Here is a 20,496-nt window from a genome sequence, read left to right as displayed (position 1 = left end):
TTCTTATTTTTTCTCCCTCCTTCTGCTGACATGTTAATTTGCTGAGCTTTATTGCCTTTAATGTCTGTATGATTTGGATCTCACCTTTTTATTCTGCATCAAGAAAATAAATGTATGTACAATTTATGCAAATTACCACTGTATGTTGGTTAATAGGTTCACAAATCCCAAAACAGGGCACGCTGTAATTATATAATCTTATCATATTATGTAATGAAATGCCATATGGATTTTTTCCTTGTGTTTTTCTTATCGTAACCTCCGTCTGGCTACTATAACGTTACTGACTCTTAAGCTGTGTTTTCATCAAACAGTCCACCAATGGTTATTTTTGTGTTTCCATTGACAAAAGTTGTAGATGGCGCCAATAGAAACACTCTGTTATGGGGTTTTTTTTCATTACCCCTCTGTTGAGGTACCTGGCACAGTGACCCAGGTGGAGCTAGAAACACTGCAGTCCATTGACTGGTCAACAGAATCGTCATTTCCTGCACAACAAAGGACTCAGTGCACAAATCCTCCATTTCTCTTGTTTTTTTTTTGCCTACCTACATTTAAGAGTACTGTCTGCCGTGGAAATGCAAAACAGATCTAGGGTTTAGGTACATGTAGGTATGGGTTAGGTAGGGGTTTCATCGGTAATATACTGAAAGTGTTTGGTGGAAACGCAGCTATAATGTGTGGTGTCCTGATCCAATTAGGAGTTACAGTCTGCTGATGTCATGCATCGTCAGACCGTGAGCTGGACTGACAGAACCGAGTCAATGCCAATATAAGAAACTGGCCAAGGATAAGCTGTCACCTGAGGATAAAGGACAGATAAGGATCACTTAACCCTGGCTGGCTTGCTTCAGAGTTAGGTCAGACAGACTGATGATTCGACACTATCCGAATTTACAGTATAGTGCAGTGCCGATTGAAAACTTGCCTGTTTGGAAAGGGCCGGTTGCTTCAAGACTGTGCTACAGTATAACGTCTCCAGTCTCTCGGTTTCTCTTTCCTCATCTGTTCTTGAATGTCCTGTAGCGAGCAACAGAGAGCGAGCTGTACCCAACATGCCGCTTGGTGGCGTAACAGTTAATAGGGGTCCCCTTAAAACACACTACACAGTATGTACTTCTGGCGGTAGTAAAGCATTACTTATAAATATGTCCTGTAGATCAGACAGACAGGGACTCTTTCCATTTTAGTTAGATTATGTGCATTTATGTGTTGATCTCTCACCTGCAGGGGTCCTCAGTGGGTGCCCCAAGAGGTTTGCAGCAAGTATGAAAAAACATTTATTCATGATTTAAACAGCTAAAATATGTATTTTTGTAATAACCACGTATCAAATGACAATGTGAAAAACACTTGAAAGGGGTCACTCATAGTGATGAGTCATGGCTTTATGGAGCTTTAGAGCGAGTTTCAGCTCATTGTTTAGCAGGAAGCTGTTTTCAGAGAAAAAGCTCTGAACACCCACTGAACACTACCTGCCCAGCACTAAACAGCAGACAGACACATTTAGAGACAAGCTGGTGAGCACAGTGGAGCATTCAGCATTTTAAGAGACAGATGTGTCCCTCAGCAGTTGGTGGAGACCAAAAACAGAGCTAAAAGAGAGTGAATATTGGGCTTACATTCAGGTGGCCAGACACACGACTCCAAATGAATGATAATGTTGCTCTGTAGCTGCTGGATTTGTAAGAATAAATGATAAAAAAGTTCACAGTCAACTTAGAAAGTGATGTGTCAGTGTTGTGTTCACAACTTGTTTCTGCTGCCCCCAAAGTTGCCCAAAAAATCAGGTTTAAATGTGAAAACTACTATCATAAAATAGCAGCAGTGTTTGCAATGGTTATTTAGCTACTTCATTTTTATGATCATCTATTTTGTTTATCCTCTGTAACTTAATCAGCTAATAATGCTGAATTTCTCAAATTTGGCTGATGCACTTTTTTTGTGACCATGTTTTTCAGCAGCGGCCAAACTCTCAGTCACAGGTGTAGATTCAGTTGATATGTAGCTACATGTTTTAGGTTTTCCCACCTGCCACCAAAAGTCCACAAGTGCAGCGTAGTAATCCTGGGCTCACATGTTCCACTTCAAATCCAGACAACAGCTAATCCTAAAATGTCTCTTGACAGTGGTGAGCAGGAATAAAAGGCTGATTTCACAAGCAGTTAGACTCCATGTTAATGTTCACATTTACTTGTTGATCAGACTGCTCATTACGCTGTCACACCACGTGGAGTTATTATTATTCCAGGATGGGATATATGCAGGATATATACAGGTAGGTCCTGAGCTTTGCTTGCTTTGATTTACCTCAATATAACCTCTTTCTAAACTCTGCACTCAACCCTAGGCAAGCATTGTGTCACATCATTTTCGGAAGGAAGCAGAACTTTCAAAAACCTGCAAGATTGCTTTTAATATGGAAAATGAAACATTTTAAACTAGGGTCAACAAGCACAGTGGGGAATCCTGCAACCCAAATACCCAGGGTCTGAAGCTACCCTTGAAATGAAATAAAAGTTGTGTGAAATGTGACATTATTACCCAGGTTTAAAGTCATACACCAGAGGGTCTGGAACCTTCTGGTGTGTCACTTCCTCACAGTCTGAACTTCTTTGAGTCTTAACTGGCTCCACCTTAAGCCCTAACTCCTTTGCGCCAATTAGAGAGCTCCTGTGCCACCATTGCATCTCCCACAGTGTCAATGTAGTTTAGAGTGCTCTAATCTAAAAGAAGAAAATAGGATTAGCAAACCTTCTATCTTCCCTCAAGTCAGAACTGAAAAGTTACATTTAAATTTGTAACTTGTTGATTTCCTAAGTAAGAACTAATGGGAGATTTATGGGAGAGTTATTGGTATTAAAGCCCCTGAAAACTGACTTTCAACAATCAAATTTAAAATTAGGGGAGAAAAAAACATCCTCCAGAGGCAGCCTTTCAACTGGTAGGAGTTTCAAAATGCTGCTAGTTTTATGAAAGTGGAGACAGGTTTACTTTTTCATAATTCTATTGATCTACACACCCTTTTCTAACTAAACCTTTTGTGTGAGTTTTCATTCTCCTGTGGTTTTATCTGTCACGGGTCGCGGCCCTCCTCCACCTGCTCCTTCTGTCTTTTTACGCTCCATCATGAGGCTGCATCCTTGCACCCCACAATTTGTACCACTGACTTTCAACTCTGCATCTGTGCATTTGTTTTCACCTCAGGTTGTTGCAAACATCAGCTCTTGCCCATCAGATAAAACAAGTTGGATGTCTCTGTCATACAGTGCTGCTGTTCCCCTTTGTTGACCAATCCCACCATGTGAAACACCAACACCAACATACAGACCTCTGCCCAGGCTGCAAATGCTGTTATGCAACACTCAAATCTCACACACAAGTCAATCGCACTGCCTTGGTCTTAAATCAGATCCACTCTGCTGCACTGAGCTCTTCCATCCCCATTCATCACGACTCCACACTTCCTTTCTCTTCACTCCCTTTTGAAACTCTATTGTTGGCTGTTTCTGCACACCCTGCATCCCATGAATCCTGTCACACAACCAGAATAATAATGTAAGTTTCTGAGGTTCGTCTAAGATTGGGCTGCTGTTGTCCGATTATCTAATTCCATGGCTCAAAAGTAATAAAAGGGATGTTGTATTAAAGGCTAAGCTGCTCATCTAATCTTCTCTCCCTAATCTCCATCCCTCACTCAATACAGGCACTCTGGGTTTCACAGATGGAGTGAGCAATGTTAACTCAATGAGAGTTGCCCAAAATGATCTAATATAAAAAAGACAATGTTAATACTGGTAAGTGCAGAGAGAGACCTCAAAGGTGGAATAATCTCCTTTTTAGAGAGAAAATGAGTAATGAATGAAAGGGCTGATACTGTGCAAATGTGTGTGTTTGTGATGTCACAGCCTTTGTGTGCCTTTAATATTTCTGCATCTCAGCCAGTATCCTGCTTAAAATGGACCCTGAAATCTGTCTGTTTGAGTTGTGTAACAGTGCGTGTGTTTAGTGATGCCAACAAGCAAAAATAGAGAGGGCTGTATGCCTTCTGCAGTTACACCCTAAACACATGCTATCAGTTTAACAGATATGACTGGAATGAATCATATACCCATGACATACATATGTCACACTTGTGCTACTTTGCATTTTTACCAATTTAACACCATTCACTTACAAGTACCCAGACTCTTAAAAATTTGGATTTTATTGCTGGATTTATTGTAGTTCTAATTACTTTGCTGAAATGTTTAAGTAGATATGATCACTCTATTTCTGAGGCTTCCAGTTTTCTTACGCATACCGCATATCGTTACAAGGTATCACGCAGTCACGTGAACATGGTCACCTCCACTAACTGAATTAACTTCACCCTATTAGTTAGTACATTAGGCCAATCCTCCTAGGGACCTGAAATATATTTAGAATCAGAATAAGATTGAGACACAAGTGTTAGCAAACATTACCTTAGTAGACACCAGTCTTAACCTTTATTTATTTATAACACCTGTCTCCCTGTTCATGGCCAAAACTAATTACACATTTGGATTATTTCATGTTGAACATGTTCACAAGCTCCTCACATCTCAGCTCCATTTGAAGTTTGCTGAATCACGTAAAGGGCCTACATAAAAACGAATGTAACAGCAGGGACTGATGTGACAAGTGAGTCTGGCAGGAGAAGGTAAATAGTCAAGAAGCTAGCTTGGCACAAATCCACAGGGAAGAGTGAAGGCCGTCCCACTGAGTGTCCCAGGCTCTGATCCTGAGAAAAATTGCTTGGTCAAGTAGACACACCAGTTAATCCGACAGAAGTAAATCCATGCGTCCAGGTTGGCCTTGATCACTGCTTGTGTGTGATTCCAGTCAGATGCGGAAAATATTAAAAAGTCTTAATGCATAGTTTGCATGTCTCTGCAGGTCAATACAATGTTGCTGGATTTGTAACACTCACTGATTTTCATGAGATCTTCCCTGAAATGGCTATTTGTTTGTAGATAGATTGGGGTAAAATATGTTTCAAAGGTGGAAACAAGGAGCTTAAAGAAGCTCATCTAAAGATGAAAAAAAAGCAAGAGGGGAGATGCACCATAAGAAAGGTGTCTTGGATCCTTTACGCTGCCTCATGCATCACTCTCCTTGGGGATTGGCTGATTGTAGGACGGGCTGTTATTGATGCTAAGGGAGGCGGGAAGAAATGAAGGTATGTACGGGATGACGGTCATCAGAGGGCTGGTCAGCGGGCTCCCATCTGGGTGAGTCATGGGGATGATGACGTCGTCCTGGTCCCACACATGGAAGGCATTTGGGTGGGAGAGGCTGAGGGCAGGCGGCATGTGCAGAGGGCTGCCTTTTTCCACCTCTCCCTCTTTCTTCAGGTCCTCATCGACTGGGCCCAGCAAACAGTCTGTGGACGCATGAAAGACGAGGGATGAGAACGCAACAATTTATTCCCACCTTGCCCATCCCAAAAAAAGTCCTTCAGTCTTTCATTTAATTTAAGCTCACTGTTGTAGAAATCCCACTAACACCACGTTTGCTTAATTACTGCTGCACTTTTGCTTAATCTCAGAGGGAAATTACTTATTGAAAAACTGCTTTCCAATAAGGAATTTCAAGGATTAATTACAAGGAAATATTTGGTATAGAGACATAATAATATATAGTAATTTATTAGGGGTATGATCCTCAAAATTGTCATATGAATTTTAACACAATGCACACATATTCACTGAAGCAAAATTAAAGAGTGCCTGATAACCTCCCCATATATACAGACGTCACATTTATTTAATAGTCAATGCCGATGTCTTGATGGTAGATGGTGGCTCAGATCACATTACCATACACCACAGCTCAACAAGTTTATTTTTTGCCCTCACTGGTTGGTCAAAAAGAGTTCTGACATACAATTAATGCTTAGACGGCTACCTCTAACAGATTTGAGTACCTGTTACGTCCAGCATGAGATCTTTGATGAGGTGACCCACTATAGCATAAGCCACAGCAACCACAACCAGAGCGGCCATCAGGATGTAGAGAACAGATTTAGGTAGCTGGATGAGGTCCCTGGGAGGAGGCTTGTACTCCTTGTACAGAGGCTCTGCATTATGAGCCAAGTACTGGAATGAAAGTCCACCACCTTCTGTGTAGTTAAAGCTGTCCATATTAACAGAGTAGGAGCCTCCACCTAGTCCAGCGAGTTGTATTATTCCATTATATTCAAAGTGAAAATGTTCCCAAGTTGATTTATCCACATGCTAGGGTGTCACACCCTAAAATGCAGAGAGGCAGAGTCAAAGTCTACTGCTTACAGTAAGTAAGCAATAATGTTAATATCTTACAGTTTAATTAACTTTAATATAAGGCAGATGGAAGAGTGAGATGCAAATATATTCAAATAGCCATATGAATTTACCTTTTTATTTACTTTTTAAGGTATAAAGTCTACTTTTAAGCAACCTTTTAACCAACATGAAAAAAAGGCCAGTGAATAAATTCACCCACCTGTCAAGACCAAGTTTTTGCAGCTTCCAGATTAAATTTGGATCTTTGGAGGGCCGTTTCACCAACATGTTCCACACAGCATTTAATTACTGCCATTAGTTTTCATGTTGTCATCACCAGTTCATCCTCCACCAGACATCAGGACATTCCAGATTTCAGACAGCCTCTGCGCCTCTCTGCTCTGTGCTGTGACCTCTGTGCTGAAATAATCCTGACTGTGGGCGGGGACTCAGAGAGGCAGAGAGAGAGTGAGAGAGAGAGAGAGGGATTACACGTCCTATCACAGCAGATCAATCAATCCCTCATCCCATCCTATCCTATCCCACACAGATTACTTCATCCGCCAGAAACAATCACACACACACACACACACACACACACACACACACACTTACATCCATACATCAACATACAACAAACATATTGACACCACCTTGGTCCAATGATAATTTACAAATGCCACCTTCAGTTCTCTACCACTGTATTGTCTAGCCATAGATTCATAATTGCATACAGTAGCATATTAGAAAAGAAATTACAACATGCAAATTGATAACTACTTTTAAAACCTTTTCAAAACAGTCCAAATTTACAGAAAAAAGCAATGTGGGTTTTAAATCGTTACTTTCAAATTAACTTGATAATAATTAGAGGCAAAATGATCAGCAGAGTTTTTATAGTGAAATGTGATCGCTAGGATCAAAGCTTCTGGGAAGAAGTTGCCAGCTCCACGTCAGATAAGTAAGGAACATGTTAATTAAAGTGTGTTCACTACAGCAGGTCTTGAGACATAAGATCCAAGGCCAGTGGTGGAAGAAGTACTCAGATCTTATACTCAAGTAAAAGCAGTAATACCACAGTGTAGGCATACTCGTAAAACATACAAGTAAAAGTCCTGCATTTAACATTTTACTCAATATAAAAGTACAAAAGTACTAGCATCAAAATATACTAAAAGTATACCAAAAGTAAAAAGTACTCGTTATGCAGAATGGCCCATTTCAGAAAAATGTATATTATATTATGCTATTATAATTATTAATGCATTCATATGTACATCACTTTAATATCGCAGCTGGTAAAGGTGGGGCTGGTGTTTTTACTATATGAACTCACTGGTAGCTTGAGAATTTCACCAAGGGATCAATAACGTTTACCTTTATCCATAATAACACATCATCATTTATCTGGTATGGCTAACCACATATTTGACAAACTAACAGCTTTGTCAGCTAACTACATGTTTCCACTGTGTGTCGCCCTTGGATTTCCATTTAGCTGCCATCTGCTGACAGAGACCATTAATCTGTTGCTGGACCTGCAGTTATATCATGAACATTTTTCATCAAGTTTAATTCAGTCCAATTCAACTTTTATTTATATAGCGCCAAATCACAACAGTAGTTATCTCCTGACACTTTCCCTATAGAGCAGGTCTAGACTATAATATTATTTACAGAGACCCAACAATTCCCACCATGAGGGGAAAACTTCCTTCTAACGGGCAGAAACCGGGCTCTCGGTGGGCGGCCATCTGCTTTGACCGGTTGTTGTGAAGTTTAACGACGATAAATAAGAATAAGAAAAAAATGCCATTAATCTAAAAATAATCTAATTCAGCGAAATTATGGAGAATAATTCGATCCAGTATGTTACAATAATTCAAAATGAGTGACGGAAATTATTGTAAAACCTGCTTCACATTAAATAATCTTTTTTTAAAAATCAAATGAATAAATAAATACTGTAAATACTGACGTTAATGGCGAGACGACGTTAGGATTCTATGGTTGCTATGGACTTCATATATAAATCGGAGGAGCTCTTCGTCGTCACCATGTCACTGCTGACCTTGACGAGAGACGCATCTACCCGACAGCATCAGAATTAAAAAGTGACTTGGCAACCTAAACGCTCAACAGAAGAAGCAGAACCCCTAAGAACCAGGCAGCTGACTGACTGAGTTTTTCTTAAGGCTTCTATATGGAATAAGTAAGAATATGAATCCCTTAAAACATTTTAAAACTTTTAAAGTAGCTAGCTAGTTAGCTAGTTAGTAGTTAGCTAGGTTGTTAGCTAACATTAGCCGATGACAGTCGAAAGTTTAAATTAATGGAAACAAGTATCAGATTTCAGTGTAAATAATTAAGATTGCCTTAGATAAAGTTAAGTCTTTCAAACCCTTTTAAAGTGTTTATGAGTCTTTTTATTCGACGTTGTGTGTGCCTTTGAAGCTAGAAAACTGGAGTTCAGAATTTAGTGCAGAAGTTAGCTAACTAAATAACTAGTTAGCTATAGTCATTTCACTTTAACTAGACCTTAAATAACTGAAATTTGACAAAAACAAAAATAACCATGCGAATTAATGAACTGAACAAGGAAACTGACTTTTGTAAACACTGTTTGGGGCAAAAAAAATTGAAGAGGAATAGACTGTGTAATACCATATATTTATAGAATATGTGCCTTGTAGTGTCTGGTGAGGACCAAAGGCAGGCAATCAGACAAGACAAACTGAGGGAGTGTGGGTACACCACTAAAGTAACTTACAAATTACAACGCGATTAGTTACTGCTCTGTTCTATATTGATGAGTTCAATTTGACACCAAACAAAGCTTTATCTACCTCTGCAGTCTGAAAGAGATTTAACTGAACATGGTTGACTTAATTCCTTCTTTTTTTCCCACTGTCCATCTCTCTAACAGGAAAACAACAAGAGGAAGAGGGAGCAGGAGAGGAGCTCCAGCCCCCAGCCTTCCACCTCTGGCTCACAGGTGACCCCTGTCCAGCCAGAGAGAAGTACCAGCCCCCAGCTATCCACCTCTGGACCACAAGATGAAAGACTGCAGGCCCTTGCCCAGCAGTGGGTGAGTAGTCCACCCCAAACACTGTACTGAAATATATACACACAGAGAACTAGCTTCTGGGGAGGTTGCCTATAGTAGTGTTGGAAAATACAGCAAATCCATAAGTGAAGAATCCCAGTAGTCATTTTGAGAGCACAGCATGTAACAATAAGAGAAAATGTAACTGACTTGTGAATGGTGTGGTGACCTCCATGATCTCCCTCAACCCAGGTGACCCCTGTGCAGCCAGAGAGGAGCCCCCAGCCATCCTCTTCTGGGTCACAGCGGGCAGGACTACAGGCCCTTTCCCAGCAGCGGGTGAGTAGTCCACTCCAAACACTGACAACTGACTTGTGAATGGTCGTTGTGTTTCTGTTGGCAGAGTGACCTCTACGATCTCCCTCAACCCAAATAACTTGTGTCATTCTTCTGACTGAACTAGTTTGACCTGTTTCTTCCTTTTTGTCCCCTGTCCATCTCTCCAACAGGCTCAGGAACGGCGGCGGTGGTGGAGGCAGAGGCAGCAGGAGGCGAGGCGCAGCTGTCTACGCGAGGGGTACTTCGCTGTGGAGGTCGTGTTCAGCGGACCCAGGCCCTCCGTTCGCATGCCCCGTTGGGTCCCACCTGCCACTGCCCTGGAGGCAATGGCAGAGGTGTTGGCATGGTGGGACAACTCTCCACTCAGCCCGGAGATGTAAGTATGACCCCTCACAGGTAAAGGGGCCGGGCTGAGCAGGTACAGTATAGTTAATGGCGATTCCACCGCCACTCACACACGTTCTAAATCTTTCTTTCCAACTCTCTCTTTTCCCTCTTTTGAAAAACTAAAAAAAAAAAAAACCTTTAGTGATAAGTTTAGCATATTGTTAAGTCATAAGTTTAGGTTATAGTTAAGTAGTATCAAGTTGAGTATATAGATAAGTAATTATAAGGCTTCTTCTCTTTTAAATTGCAAAAAGAAAAAAAAATGGTGTGTAGGCAAAGTATTGATTGAAGTAATAATAGGTCCACCACCTTTTAAAATGTATTTAAATAAGTAAATTTCGAAAATTGTAAAAGAAGTAAAGGGCTTTAAGAGCGTCTCAAGGAAATGTTCCATTCAAATAATTTTTTCCTGCTGTGTTTAGGTTTTGATGAGAGAGAAAAAATATGAATCTGTTTTCATTATTTGGTTATTTTATTAATTCATGTCTCAGTATATTAACTGATGAGCAGTTGAATTTAACTGCAAGATTTTATCGACCAGTGTTAGATTTCTTGTTAAATTAGTGTCTTATTATATCATTACATTGCAGTCTGAACAGCAGTTGGTCTTTTCTTGAGATCTGTTTACAGTAAGACAATACATATAATATCAGCAGGCTAATTATCTTAAAATATAAAACAAAGAGTTTAAATGAAGGAAAGGGCTTTAAGAGGGTCTTTTGGCAATGCTTTCAAATCCTGTTTAATTAGTATTAATGTCATTAAAATAAGTTCCCATTCTGCAGCAAACTGTAGTTGTGTGTGATACAATGTTAGACTGATTTCGGCCACAAGAGGTCAGGCATGCACTGGTCTAAAAGGTTGGTCTTATCTGAATGTATTAATGTCACAGTCTGCACTCAGCTTGTCAAAGTCTGAGCCAATCTTTCATTTCTAGCTGTTTTTAGTAGTGAGTGTCATCTGAGGCTCCAAGCATCGTCAACCCCAGTCATTATCACAGGTCAGTAGTTCAGACAGTGTAAGCAAACAAAACAGGAAGTCAGTCATCTAAACATTGCTCTATATAGTATAGTAAAATAAGGTGTACTATATGAACTATATGAAACATAATTAAAAGAGCATTATGAAGTAATGCAGAAAGTATCAAGAGTAGTGATATGAGCAGTGGCAGCAGTGAGATTAGCAGCAGTTGTGTCAGTAGTATTCAGCTGTAGCAGTAAAGTTAAAGAATCAAAAACAATCCAACTTTATTGTCCACTGACATGGAACATTGTCTTTGGCTCATCTAGCGGTTTATCAAAACATCCAAACACCCTCCTCCTCCCTCCTCTGCTTGGTTTGCTTGGTCTCTTTTTTCGTCCCCTCTCAGGAAGAAGCCGAGCAGAGTGGAGGGCGTCATGAAGGGAGGCTGCTGGGCTGGGAAGCCTTCAAACAGGGTTCATACAAAGTCTTGAAAGTTTGGAAAATCCTTACTTTTAACCAAGGTTAGGAATATGCTTGAATTTGAATATATTCCATGAAAAATCCTGGATTTTCAACATAATCTGGTGTTTCATCTACACTCTTTTAATATTTGAAATGAAACAATCCCTTCGTCATATTTGTTTGTTGTCTCTTAGGGGAGCAAGATTGACTGACTTGGGCGTCTTGTGTGAATATGGATATGGAATTTTACTCTTAAAAAGCTGTTTAAAGCCGGCCTACTCGGTCCCTCTCTCTTTCTCTCAACTAATGCATGGTCCCCTTTGTTTGTTTGGTGTGCTTTGATAGTTTTCAACATTCAACATCATCTTCAACAACTTCATCACTGAGGTTTCTGTAACTCCGTCAGCTGGGCCTCAGAAGCTACCTGCCCAAAGACAGCTGTACCCAAAGCCTCCAGCTGCAGGACCTGTCTTTGTCTACCCTCAGCCCTCCACTCTTGTCCCGACAGCCCCGTCCACATTCATGCTTCCAGCTTAATTTCTCCCCAAAGCCCCCTCTTCTGTCTCCTGTTCAGCAGTTCAGCATTGCACCTCTCTCCATTCACATTCAAAGTCATAGTTACAGTACAATTTCCCCCCGGGGATCAATAAAGTATTTCTGATTCTGATTCTGACAGTAGTAATGTAGCTGAAGCTGTTGTAGCAACAGGTGCAGGCGTTGGGGAAGCTGCTCTTTCAATGTAATAAAACAAATAATGTAATTCACAATTCTTCGTTATTTTGCCTTTTAGTCACAAATAATAAAATGTATTGATCCAAATACATACAGATGGATGACAACTTAAACACTTGTTTTTAGGGTCACTTGGTTTCCTATAATGTCCAAGAAAGGAACTGATATGTAACTAAATTCTTAGAAAAGTACTTGGTAAAGATTTTTAATAAATTTAGTCTTCATTGTAGAAAAAATTACAGAAATTGATGAGTTATGCACTTTAATTAATTAAATTATTTACTATTAATTTCTAGTCCTTTAGTCAGCCAAAAATGTAAAATGTGTCTACAGGCAAGCAAACAGTTACTATGTAGAGAATAGTTTCCAACTCTTCATGAACAATGATTGAATATTTACTTTTAAATGGAATGAAATATAAATGACTTACATCTCTAGTTACATTCAGTATTCTCCGGCTTTGATTGCAGCTCATACTTTTTGATTTGACTTTGAAACTTTGATGAGGTCTGTACAGTGTGTGCTTCTTACTAACAACACATGTTAGCTGGGCATGGAGACCCGCCCACTGACTCTGCATTAGCTGGATGTCATGTTATGTTCTCTGTAACTATTGGCTGAATTAAATCACTCAACGAGCCAAACAAAGTAAAATTAAAATACTCACTGTTATCTAATTGTATTTTCCAGTTGCAGTCGAGCATCGTGAGTACATTTATTTTAATTAACTTACTTTTTTTTCAACATCCCATTAACAATATACAAGCATTGTATCTGTATATAACAGTTAAACAGGAGTTTCTAAGCAGCAGTAAGCTAAGTAAATTGCACCTTTGCACCTACCCAACCAAATCTTATAATATAAACTATATTTAAAATAACATAAAACAACACTCTTAAAGTGGCTGTTAAGGGACTGCTTGATGAGCATTTATTCTGAAATACGAGACTTTTAATGTTACTCGTAATGGACACCTGACTGTAATTGTGTGGTGTTGCTAACATTAGCCAGGTGAGCAAACATCTCCTTTTAACCATAGACTGTATATAATATATTTACACACACACACACACACATATATATATATATATATATACATATATATAAAGAATATAAGAAGACTTGGCTCGTTTAACATAAACATAACAAGGAAACCAGGGACTAACGTTAGCTAACGAAATATAGTACGTTAGCATTTAACACAAGCTAGTAAGTGCAGATAGCTAACGTAATAGCTGACGCGCCAGCATTTGTTTGCAATATGCTATATACTGTAGCTACATAATTATATTCATTATGATGTTTGCAAGTGTGAAGATAAAGGTAATGTCACATTTTACAGTCAAGAGGAGGGGTTAGCTAAATCTAGGGATGGTCTGTAAGTTAGCTAGCTGTAAGTGAAAATTAAGCCATTTCCCTTTGCTAACATTACATTATACTCAGAAACGTAATTCTATTCAAATGTAAACGATGTTTTCAGTAACATTATATGTGTATTTTTAACAGTTGTGTCTTTTTATTCAATTCAAATTAAGCCCCTGCAGAAATGGATTGTTTCTTTGACGACCTACCATCCACCTCACAGTTCACTCCTGGAAGTGGACATGAAGATTCACAGATGGTAACATGGGATCATATAACGCTGGTATAATCATATAAGACCCCGGAGTCGCCAAATATTGTGACAGCAAGATATTAAGCTGTGTGATCTCAAATATTAAGCTGTGTGATCTCAATACTCCTGACAATAGTTTGTGTGAACAAGTTTCTACCTTCTGAGAACAGGATGTATGTTTTGTTTCAACCATAAAGGGATGTCATGATGACTAAAAATAGAAAAAAGAAAAATAGACCTTACAATAGAAACTTCACACAGCATTAACCAAGTTAACATTGTGATTAGAAGATTAAAATACATTTTTATGTGGACTGGTTGAAATAATATTTGTACAGTAAATGATGAATTATGAGTTAAGCTGTTTTTTCATTGTCCTTGGCCATGCAGGCAGAAGACACAGACCATGATTCATTAAGAGGGAAGTCCTCAAGTGAGAGCATGACGGAGGTTCAAGACCAGCAAACCAGGTACAGAATAACTTGTACAGTCCAATTCATTCACTGAAGTGATCGTTCGTGTAGTAGCTACTTTTTCCTGAGCAGTGCTGTCCACTTGCCCCAGGATGAACAGAACTATATAGTTCCACAATGAATAAGACGTTTAGGTTAAAGCCACAGTCAACCTGCGAGTATGTCAATGTCTGTTGTAGCTCAATCATAGATGACATCAGCAGGAGAGCACAGGATCTGGTAGAAAAGATTAACGACAGCCGCACCAGTGACCTGAAATTGATTGACAGCTTTCAAGAGAAGTTGATAGAGAAGGTACAAAATCGTGATTTAGTCCACCGCTATATACATACATACTCCTTTCATGATTTTTATGTTTGGCCTGAATGCACTTTGGATTGATACATATTTTCTGTTGTTCACTGTGTCCCTAGGTGACAGAGATGTGCCAGCAGATGAAGGAACACATGTACACGGTCTATGAAGAGAACAGTAATGTGATGCAGGTGACGCTGCAGGAGTTGTCAGAGGTGCTGGAGAGCTGCACTAAGCTCGACAAGGAGCTCATGGAGGCCAGCCAGGCGCTGGCAGGTCTCAGAGAGGCCCTGGCCATTAGCCAGACCTCAGAACCCTTATAAACTAGTTATTGTTCAACTATTTTGAACTAATTCATGTGTTTTTCTGAATCACTGTTCTTTTGTTTGTTATTATAGTGAGAATTCAGAATAGTTTACCTTGTTTAAATTATTCCTTTTGGTTTCCTCTTTTTCCAAGAACACACAGTAGACTGTGCCTTTGTTTTTAGGACAGTAGTTCAGGTTACAGCTCATGATTGCTGTCAAAAACAAGCTGAAGCCATGTTTTACTTATGCTCACTTTCAGTATTTGTTGATTCAATAAATAAAACTAACTAACAAGAACAATTGTGTCTGTAGTAACTGTATGTCACCAAAACTTATATGCGTCCGCACCGAGACGCAGTTCAGTAACTAACATATGATAACAATAGAAGATAATTTAATTTGAACTGGGCACACAGAATCTCAGCTACATTCGCTCATATCTTCCCACTCATTCAAATCTGTTTATTTACATTTTATTCAATTATCACAAAATAAACTGACTCATAATGCCACAACTTAAACATGCACCATGGCTGGTCAGTGGCTTACATATATTTTAGGCATCTTAACTGTGCAAATGTCATCACAGTTGGACCCAATGGTTTGTTAGGTTGACCTTGCATATTCACCAAAGATACCAAACAGAGGCAGTAATGGAGTGCTCCCATCACTATTCTGGAAACATAGAAATGTAATGAGGTATTAGTGATTTATCCCACCAGGCAAAGCTCCTGATGTGAGGCAGGTTGAGCGCACCTCGTGTCTCCACACATACAAGTGTTTTCTCAGAGGGCAGATGAACAGGTAGTACAGTACAAATCCACGTCAAGTCCTTTTCAAGAAGATGGTGGAGAACCTTTAATGTCCAACAGTGAAAGACTGCAGTCCAGTGATGGCTCTGCCCAGGATCAGGGCATGAATGTCATGAGTTCCTAAAAAGAACAATGAAAAAACATCATAAAATAGTTGTTTTCACATGAAGATAGTTTGAGTTGTCAGTAAAAAAAAAAAATTCTTGTCACAAGTTGATAGATTTGGCTAAATTAAAACAGGGTGGTTCATATTCACCTTAACCATGTGCTTTGCATGAATTTGATCACAAGTGGGCAGAGTTCTGAGAAGTGTATGTATATGTGTCAACCTGTAACAATCTGCTGACCTCTGGTGGTGGACGTACATAATTGCAGCTAACATTTTAAATCCTTTTCACTACAATACATACTCCCGTTGTTGACAATCAAGACTGGATGTATCCACTGGTGCGTGCCTACCCTCGTATGTGTTGACGGCCTCCAGGTTCATGACGTGACGGATAATGTGGTACTCATCTGCGATGCCATTTCCTCCCAGCATGTCTCTGGCTTGTCTGGCAATATCCAAAGCTTTGCCACAGCTATTCCTCTTTAGCAGGGAGATCATCTCTGGAGCGGATCTATCAGGATAAGAACACACACATTAAAGGGAAACTGTTTAAGCAGAAGAGGGCCGGTGGCTAACAGAGGCCAAAACAAACGTGAAAGAAAGACTGACTTCTTCTCATCAATCAGTCTTCCCAGGGCCAGACATGACTGCAGCCCAAGGGTGATCTCTGTCAGCATGTCGGCCATTTTCTTCTGCATCAGCTGGTTCCTGGCCAGTGGCACCCCAAACTGGATCCTGATTGGAGGGTAGAAAGACATGAAAACCAATCCTTCTCGAAAAAAGCTGAGGCTGGCATAACTCACAGAGACAATCTGGATAGTATAGACCGTGGTGATGCTAATGTTCACACTTTTTTCCACTGGATTTGGATTTTGTTATGTCTATAAAGGTCCTGTGACCTTGACTTTAGCGAACACACATACTGTAGACAGAATATCATGTACCTGTCCAGGGTGTACTGTCGGGCAGCGTGGAAGCAGAATTCAGCAGCTCCCAGAGCACCCCATGCAATGCCGTACCGGGCGTTGTTCAGACAGCCAAAGGGACCCTGGTCACAAAGGTCAACGACAAAAGAAATGTAAGATATTAGCATGCAGTAATATTCATGTTGTAAAATTAAAATGAAATTAATTTTGCTTCCTTAAGAGTTCAACTTGATCTTGATCTAAGTAAGCAGCCACTTACAGCTAGACCAGAGACGTTGGGCAGTAGGTTCTCCTGGGGAACTTCCACTTCATCCATCAGGATCATGCCAGTGGCGGACGCCCTCAGTGAGAACTTGCCCTCAATCTTGGGGGTGGCGAAACCCTTCATTCCACGCTCCAAGATGAAACCCCGCACCCTGCCATCTTCACACTTGGCCCACACCACTGCGATGTCTGCCACGGGGGAATTTGTGATCCTAGCGGAGGAAGGAGAGAGTGTAACAAGAAAAAGGAAGTTACAACATTATTATTAGTAGTATTCCACATAGGGCCTGACACTTGGTACAGACCCAAGTTTCATTTAAAGGACTGGGGTCAGTATCTTCATGTTTGTCTCATTCTACGTCAATGCTTTGTGTATGTGTCTGTCTACCTACCAGGTCTTGGCTCCACTGATGGAGAAGGTGCCACTGGCTGGGTTGTATTTGGCCTTGGTCTCCATACCGCTGGGATCACTGCCGTGGTTGGGCTCTGTCAAGCCAAAACAGCCCAGGATTTCTCCACGAGCTGCGAGACAAATGAAAATGAGAGGGACAATCTTGAGACCGGCCCTTTTGTCGTTTTTAAAATGTCATGTACAAGTGCAGAAAATGTCACTCTCACCAAGCCGGGGCAGGTACTTCTCCTTCTGGGCCTCTGTGCCGTAAGCATTGATGGGGTGCATGACCAGCGAAGACTGGACACTCATGACTGACCGATACCCACTGTCCACTCTCTCAACCTCCCTGGCAATCAAGCCGTATGCCACATAACTAGTGCCTGCACAGCCGTACCCTGCAGGGAAAGTAAAACAGTGTTAAATCCTACTAATCCTAATCCAAACATTTTGAAGAAGCTGGCAGAACAAAATGTCATAGAAAACACATGTCAAGGCACATAATGATCTTCAAAATACTGCAGAACAAAGGCTTCAATTAGGCTCACATTCTGTAGGACAAAACAGTGATCAAGCTGTCTTTGCTTCTGTTTACCTTTAATAGTTGGGCCTAAAACGCCCAACTCTCCCATCTCTGAGACAATCTCACGGTGGAAATCTGTAGCACAGTGCATGTTGGGAAAATAGAAAGTGACAATCAAATATTTATCAGACAATAAACACTTTGTGCAACATAACTAAACCGTTGAAACTCCAGATGTGAGTAAAAAGCCCAAAACTGAATTAGTCTGAGCTAAGTGATAATTTTCTGCATATTCTACATTATGAGAGATTTAATAAGACAGTAGACTACGCATAGTAAACAAAAGCTTCAGTTCGGGTTCTTGGAGCTAAACATAAGTTAGTCCATATAGTCCAACAGAGACATCGCTCCTCTGTGCGCTCTGATCGAGGGTGTGTGCCTTGCTTACGTTCATGTCTATTGGCCATGAGGATGCGGGGCATGAGTTTCTCCTGGCAGTAGTCGCGGAAGGAGTCCCGGATCATGATCTCCTCCTCAGTCAGCTGACCCTCCAGATTCAGAGCGTCCCGCCAGTTGAATGGCACCTTGGCTGAGGGTCAAAACATGTACACACACACACACAGTGGTTATGTCACTCTGGCATGTCGTAACAGAACGTGTGAAGAAATCTGAACAGACCAGGTTCTACTTCACTTACGTGCCTTCACCGGCTTTTCGATTTCAGCATCTAAAGGAAGAAAAATACCAGTGTTGATTCCTGATTACACATCATCTTACACCAACTTAAACAACGTATTTCGGTTTTCACCTTCTCAGTGTTCTTTTACTTTTTGGACAAAAATGAAGACGGTGTTCCCTACATCGAGGAACTTTAGGTATCACCCTAAAGACCGTCACTCCAAACTTCATCTTACTGATCTTTCTGAACGTTTAAAGAATTAATATCAAATTTGGAATGTACCTTTGGGAGCTGCAGCAGCTGTGCCCTGAGCTCTGGACACTGTGACGACAGCACATTTTTGGCTGTTTGAGAGCAGACGGGTGACAGCGCCTCTGAGAGCCATTTGTTTACTGAACATAGAGGAAAAAGAGATGAAATATATATTAAAGTTGTGATATTTCTAATATCTATAAACAGAGTGTAAGCACATTTCCCAGTTCATGACACATTGTTATGTAACAGTGTTGGAGGTCGAGTTGCCAGACCAGTAAAAATCAGGAAAGTTTGTCAAAATATAATACACATTACAATTTCCTTAATCACCTATGTAAAGTGCTTTTTAAAGGCCCATAAACACACCTTTTGTTTTTCTTATTATTGCATTATTATCACTCCATGCAGGACAGAATATAGTGGTCTGGGTACTGATTAAGCACTGGGTTAAAATACTATTTCAAAGGAAAAATAATTCTGTAGCCTGTTTATAATGTCTGACATTTATCAGAACGAAGTAGCATGCTGCCCCCTCATGAGCAATGTTACCTTAAATACCTTAAATCAACTTGTCTATGCAGCAATGTAAACATCTAGTGACTTGTTTTAGTCTAAACATCCAGTTGTACACTACCTTTTTTCCTCTCGGTGGGTTTATCTGATGATCCGATGACTTCTTCGCGGAGATGTGAGCGATAAAAGTTGCTTAAATAATATTTGGCCCGGTGCAACGTCACAGGGATACATAACGTCAAACATGGGAGCTCTTTTCCTCCATGACAGGTGAGGCAAGAGACGCGGAGCCACGCGCGACCAGGAGTTGCGCAACGCATGGAAGTCACGCAACCAGCCTGTAGCGGCAGAAACATGATGACGTTAAATACACTCGGGGGGGGGGGGGTTCGTCTGTTGGGACTGTTTGATGCTGCTTCCTGTGCAGTGTACAGCATGCTGTTGTAACTTCCAGAGGGTGTATGAATTATATTTGCGGCACATTTCCACACTCAAAATGGCGCTGACGGACTGCCGTGAGGCCGGAGTGTGTGGAGGGTGTCGGCCCACGCCCTTCCAGCTCATTGGCTGGTATAATAAGGAGCCATGTACAGAACGTGTGAGCGCCTAACTTTTATAAGTGACACTGCAGCTGGCTGAGGAGACAACAGGCAAATACAGCAGCAACTACATCAATAACAATCATATCTACGATCTTAATAATGGGGTTATTTACCCTTGATGTTCTGGTATTGTGAGGAAAATGTCCTGTAGGTCATATATTAAAGGAAGGAAAGAAACTCCCAAATCTGAAGTTTAGTCTCTAAAATGTAAAAAGAAAGAAAGAAAAGCAACCAGAGACCAAATGTTTTCAAAATGTTAAGTATGGCCATCAGCCTAATAGCCCCCCCTGGATTTTAAAGAGAAAAGGCAGATGGCCTTTTACAATGCAACCAGCTATTGTTGGTACTTTTCTGGATAAAAGATAAACCAGTTAAAATCAATTATTAACATTAAATCACTTGACTGTACCAGGAAAAATGTTACCAGGAAGCTTGGTAACATGTATGTATTTGTGCGTTGGACTGATTGTTTGTATTTTGGATGTGTAAAATGCTCTCATGCTTTTCTGATAACA

The 20,496-nt window shown here is 40.4% G+C and overlaps 1 protein-coding gene across 2 annotated transcripts; it reads right to left on the bottom strand.

Moving 5' to 3' along the window:
- Positions 1 to 15,356: 15,356 nt before the first annotated feature.
- Positions 15,357 to 18,996, bottom strand: gcdha (glutaryl-CoA dehydrogenase a). 2 transcript variants are annotated; one of them, XM_070920434.1, is made up of 11 exons: positions 18,894 to 18,996; positions 18,630 to 18,659; positions 18,381 to 18,521; positions 18,005 to 18,067; positions 17,637 to 17,807; positions 17,411 to 17,540; positions 17,014 to 17,230; positions 16,773 to 16,876; positions 16,438 to 16,563; positions 16,179 to 16,339; positions 15,357 to 15,839 (listed from the first exon to the last, which is right to left on the bottom strand). In XM_070920434.1, the coding sequence occupies exons 1-11, from the start codon at positions 18,994 to 18,996 to the stop codon at positions 15,766 to 15,768; spliced, it is 1,320 nt and encodes a 439-aa protein (XP_070776535.1). In that variant the 3' UTR covers positions 15,357 to 15,765. The 2 variants fall into 2 exon arrangements, with proteins under 2 accessions (XP_070776535.1, XP_070776543.1); XM_070920442.1 differs by lacking the exon at positions 16,438 to 16,563.
- Between the last annotated feature and the right edge of the window lie 1,500 nt (positions 18,997 to 20,496).

The sequence above is a fragment of the Enoplosus armatus genome, chromosome 2 (assembly GCF_043641665.1).
Source record: "Enoplosus armatus isolate fEnoArm2 chromosome 2, fEnoArm2.hap1, whole genome shotgun sequence".
Taxonomy (NCBI): domain Eukaryota; kingdom Metazoa; phylum Chordata; class Actinopteri; order Centrarchiformes; family Enoplosidae; genus Enoplosus; species Enoplosus armatus.
This window is presented reverse-complemented; position numbering and strand designations above follow the sequence as displayed.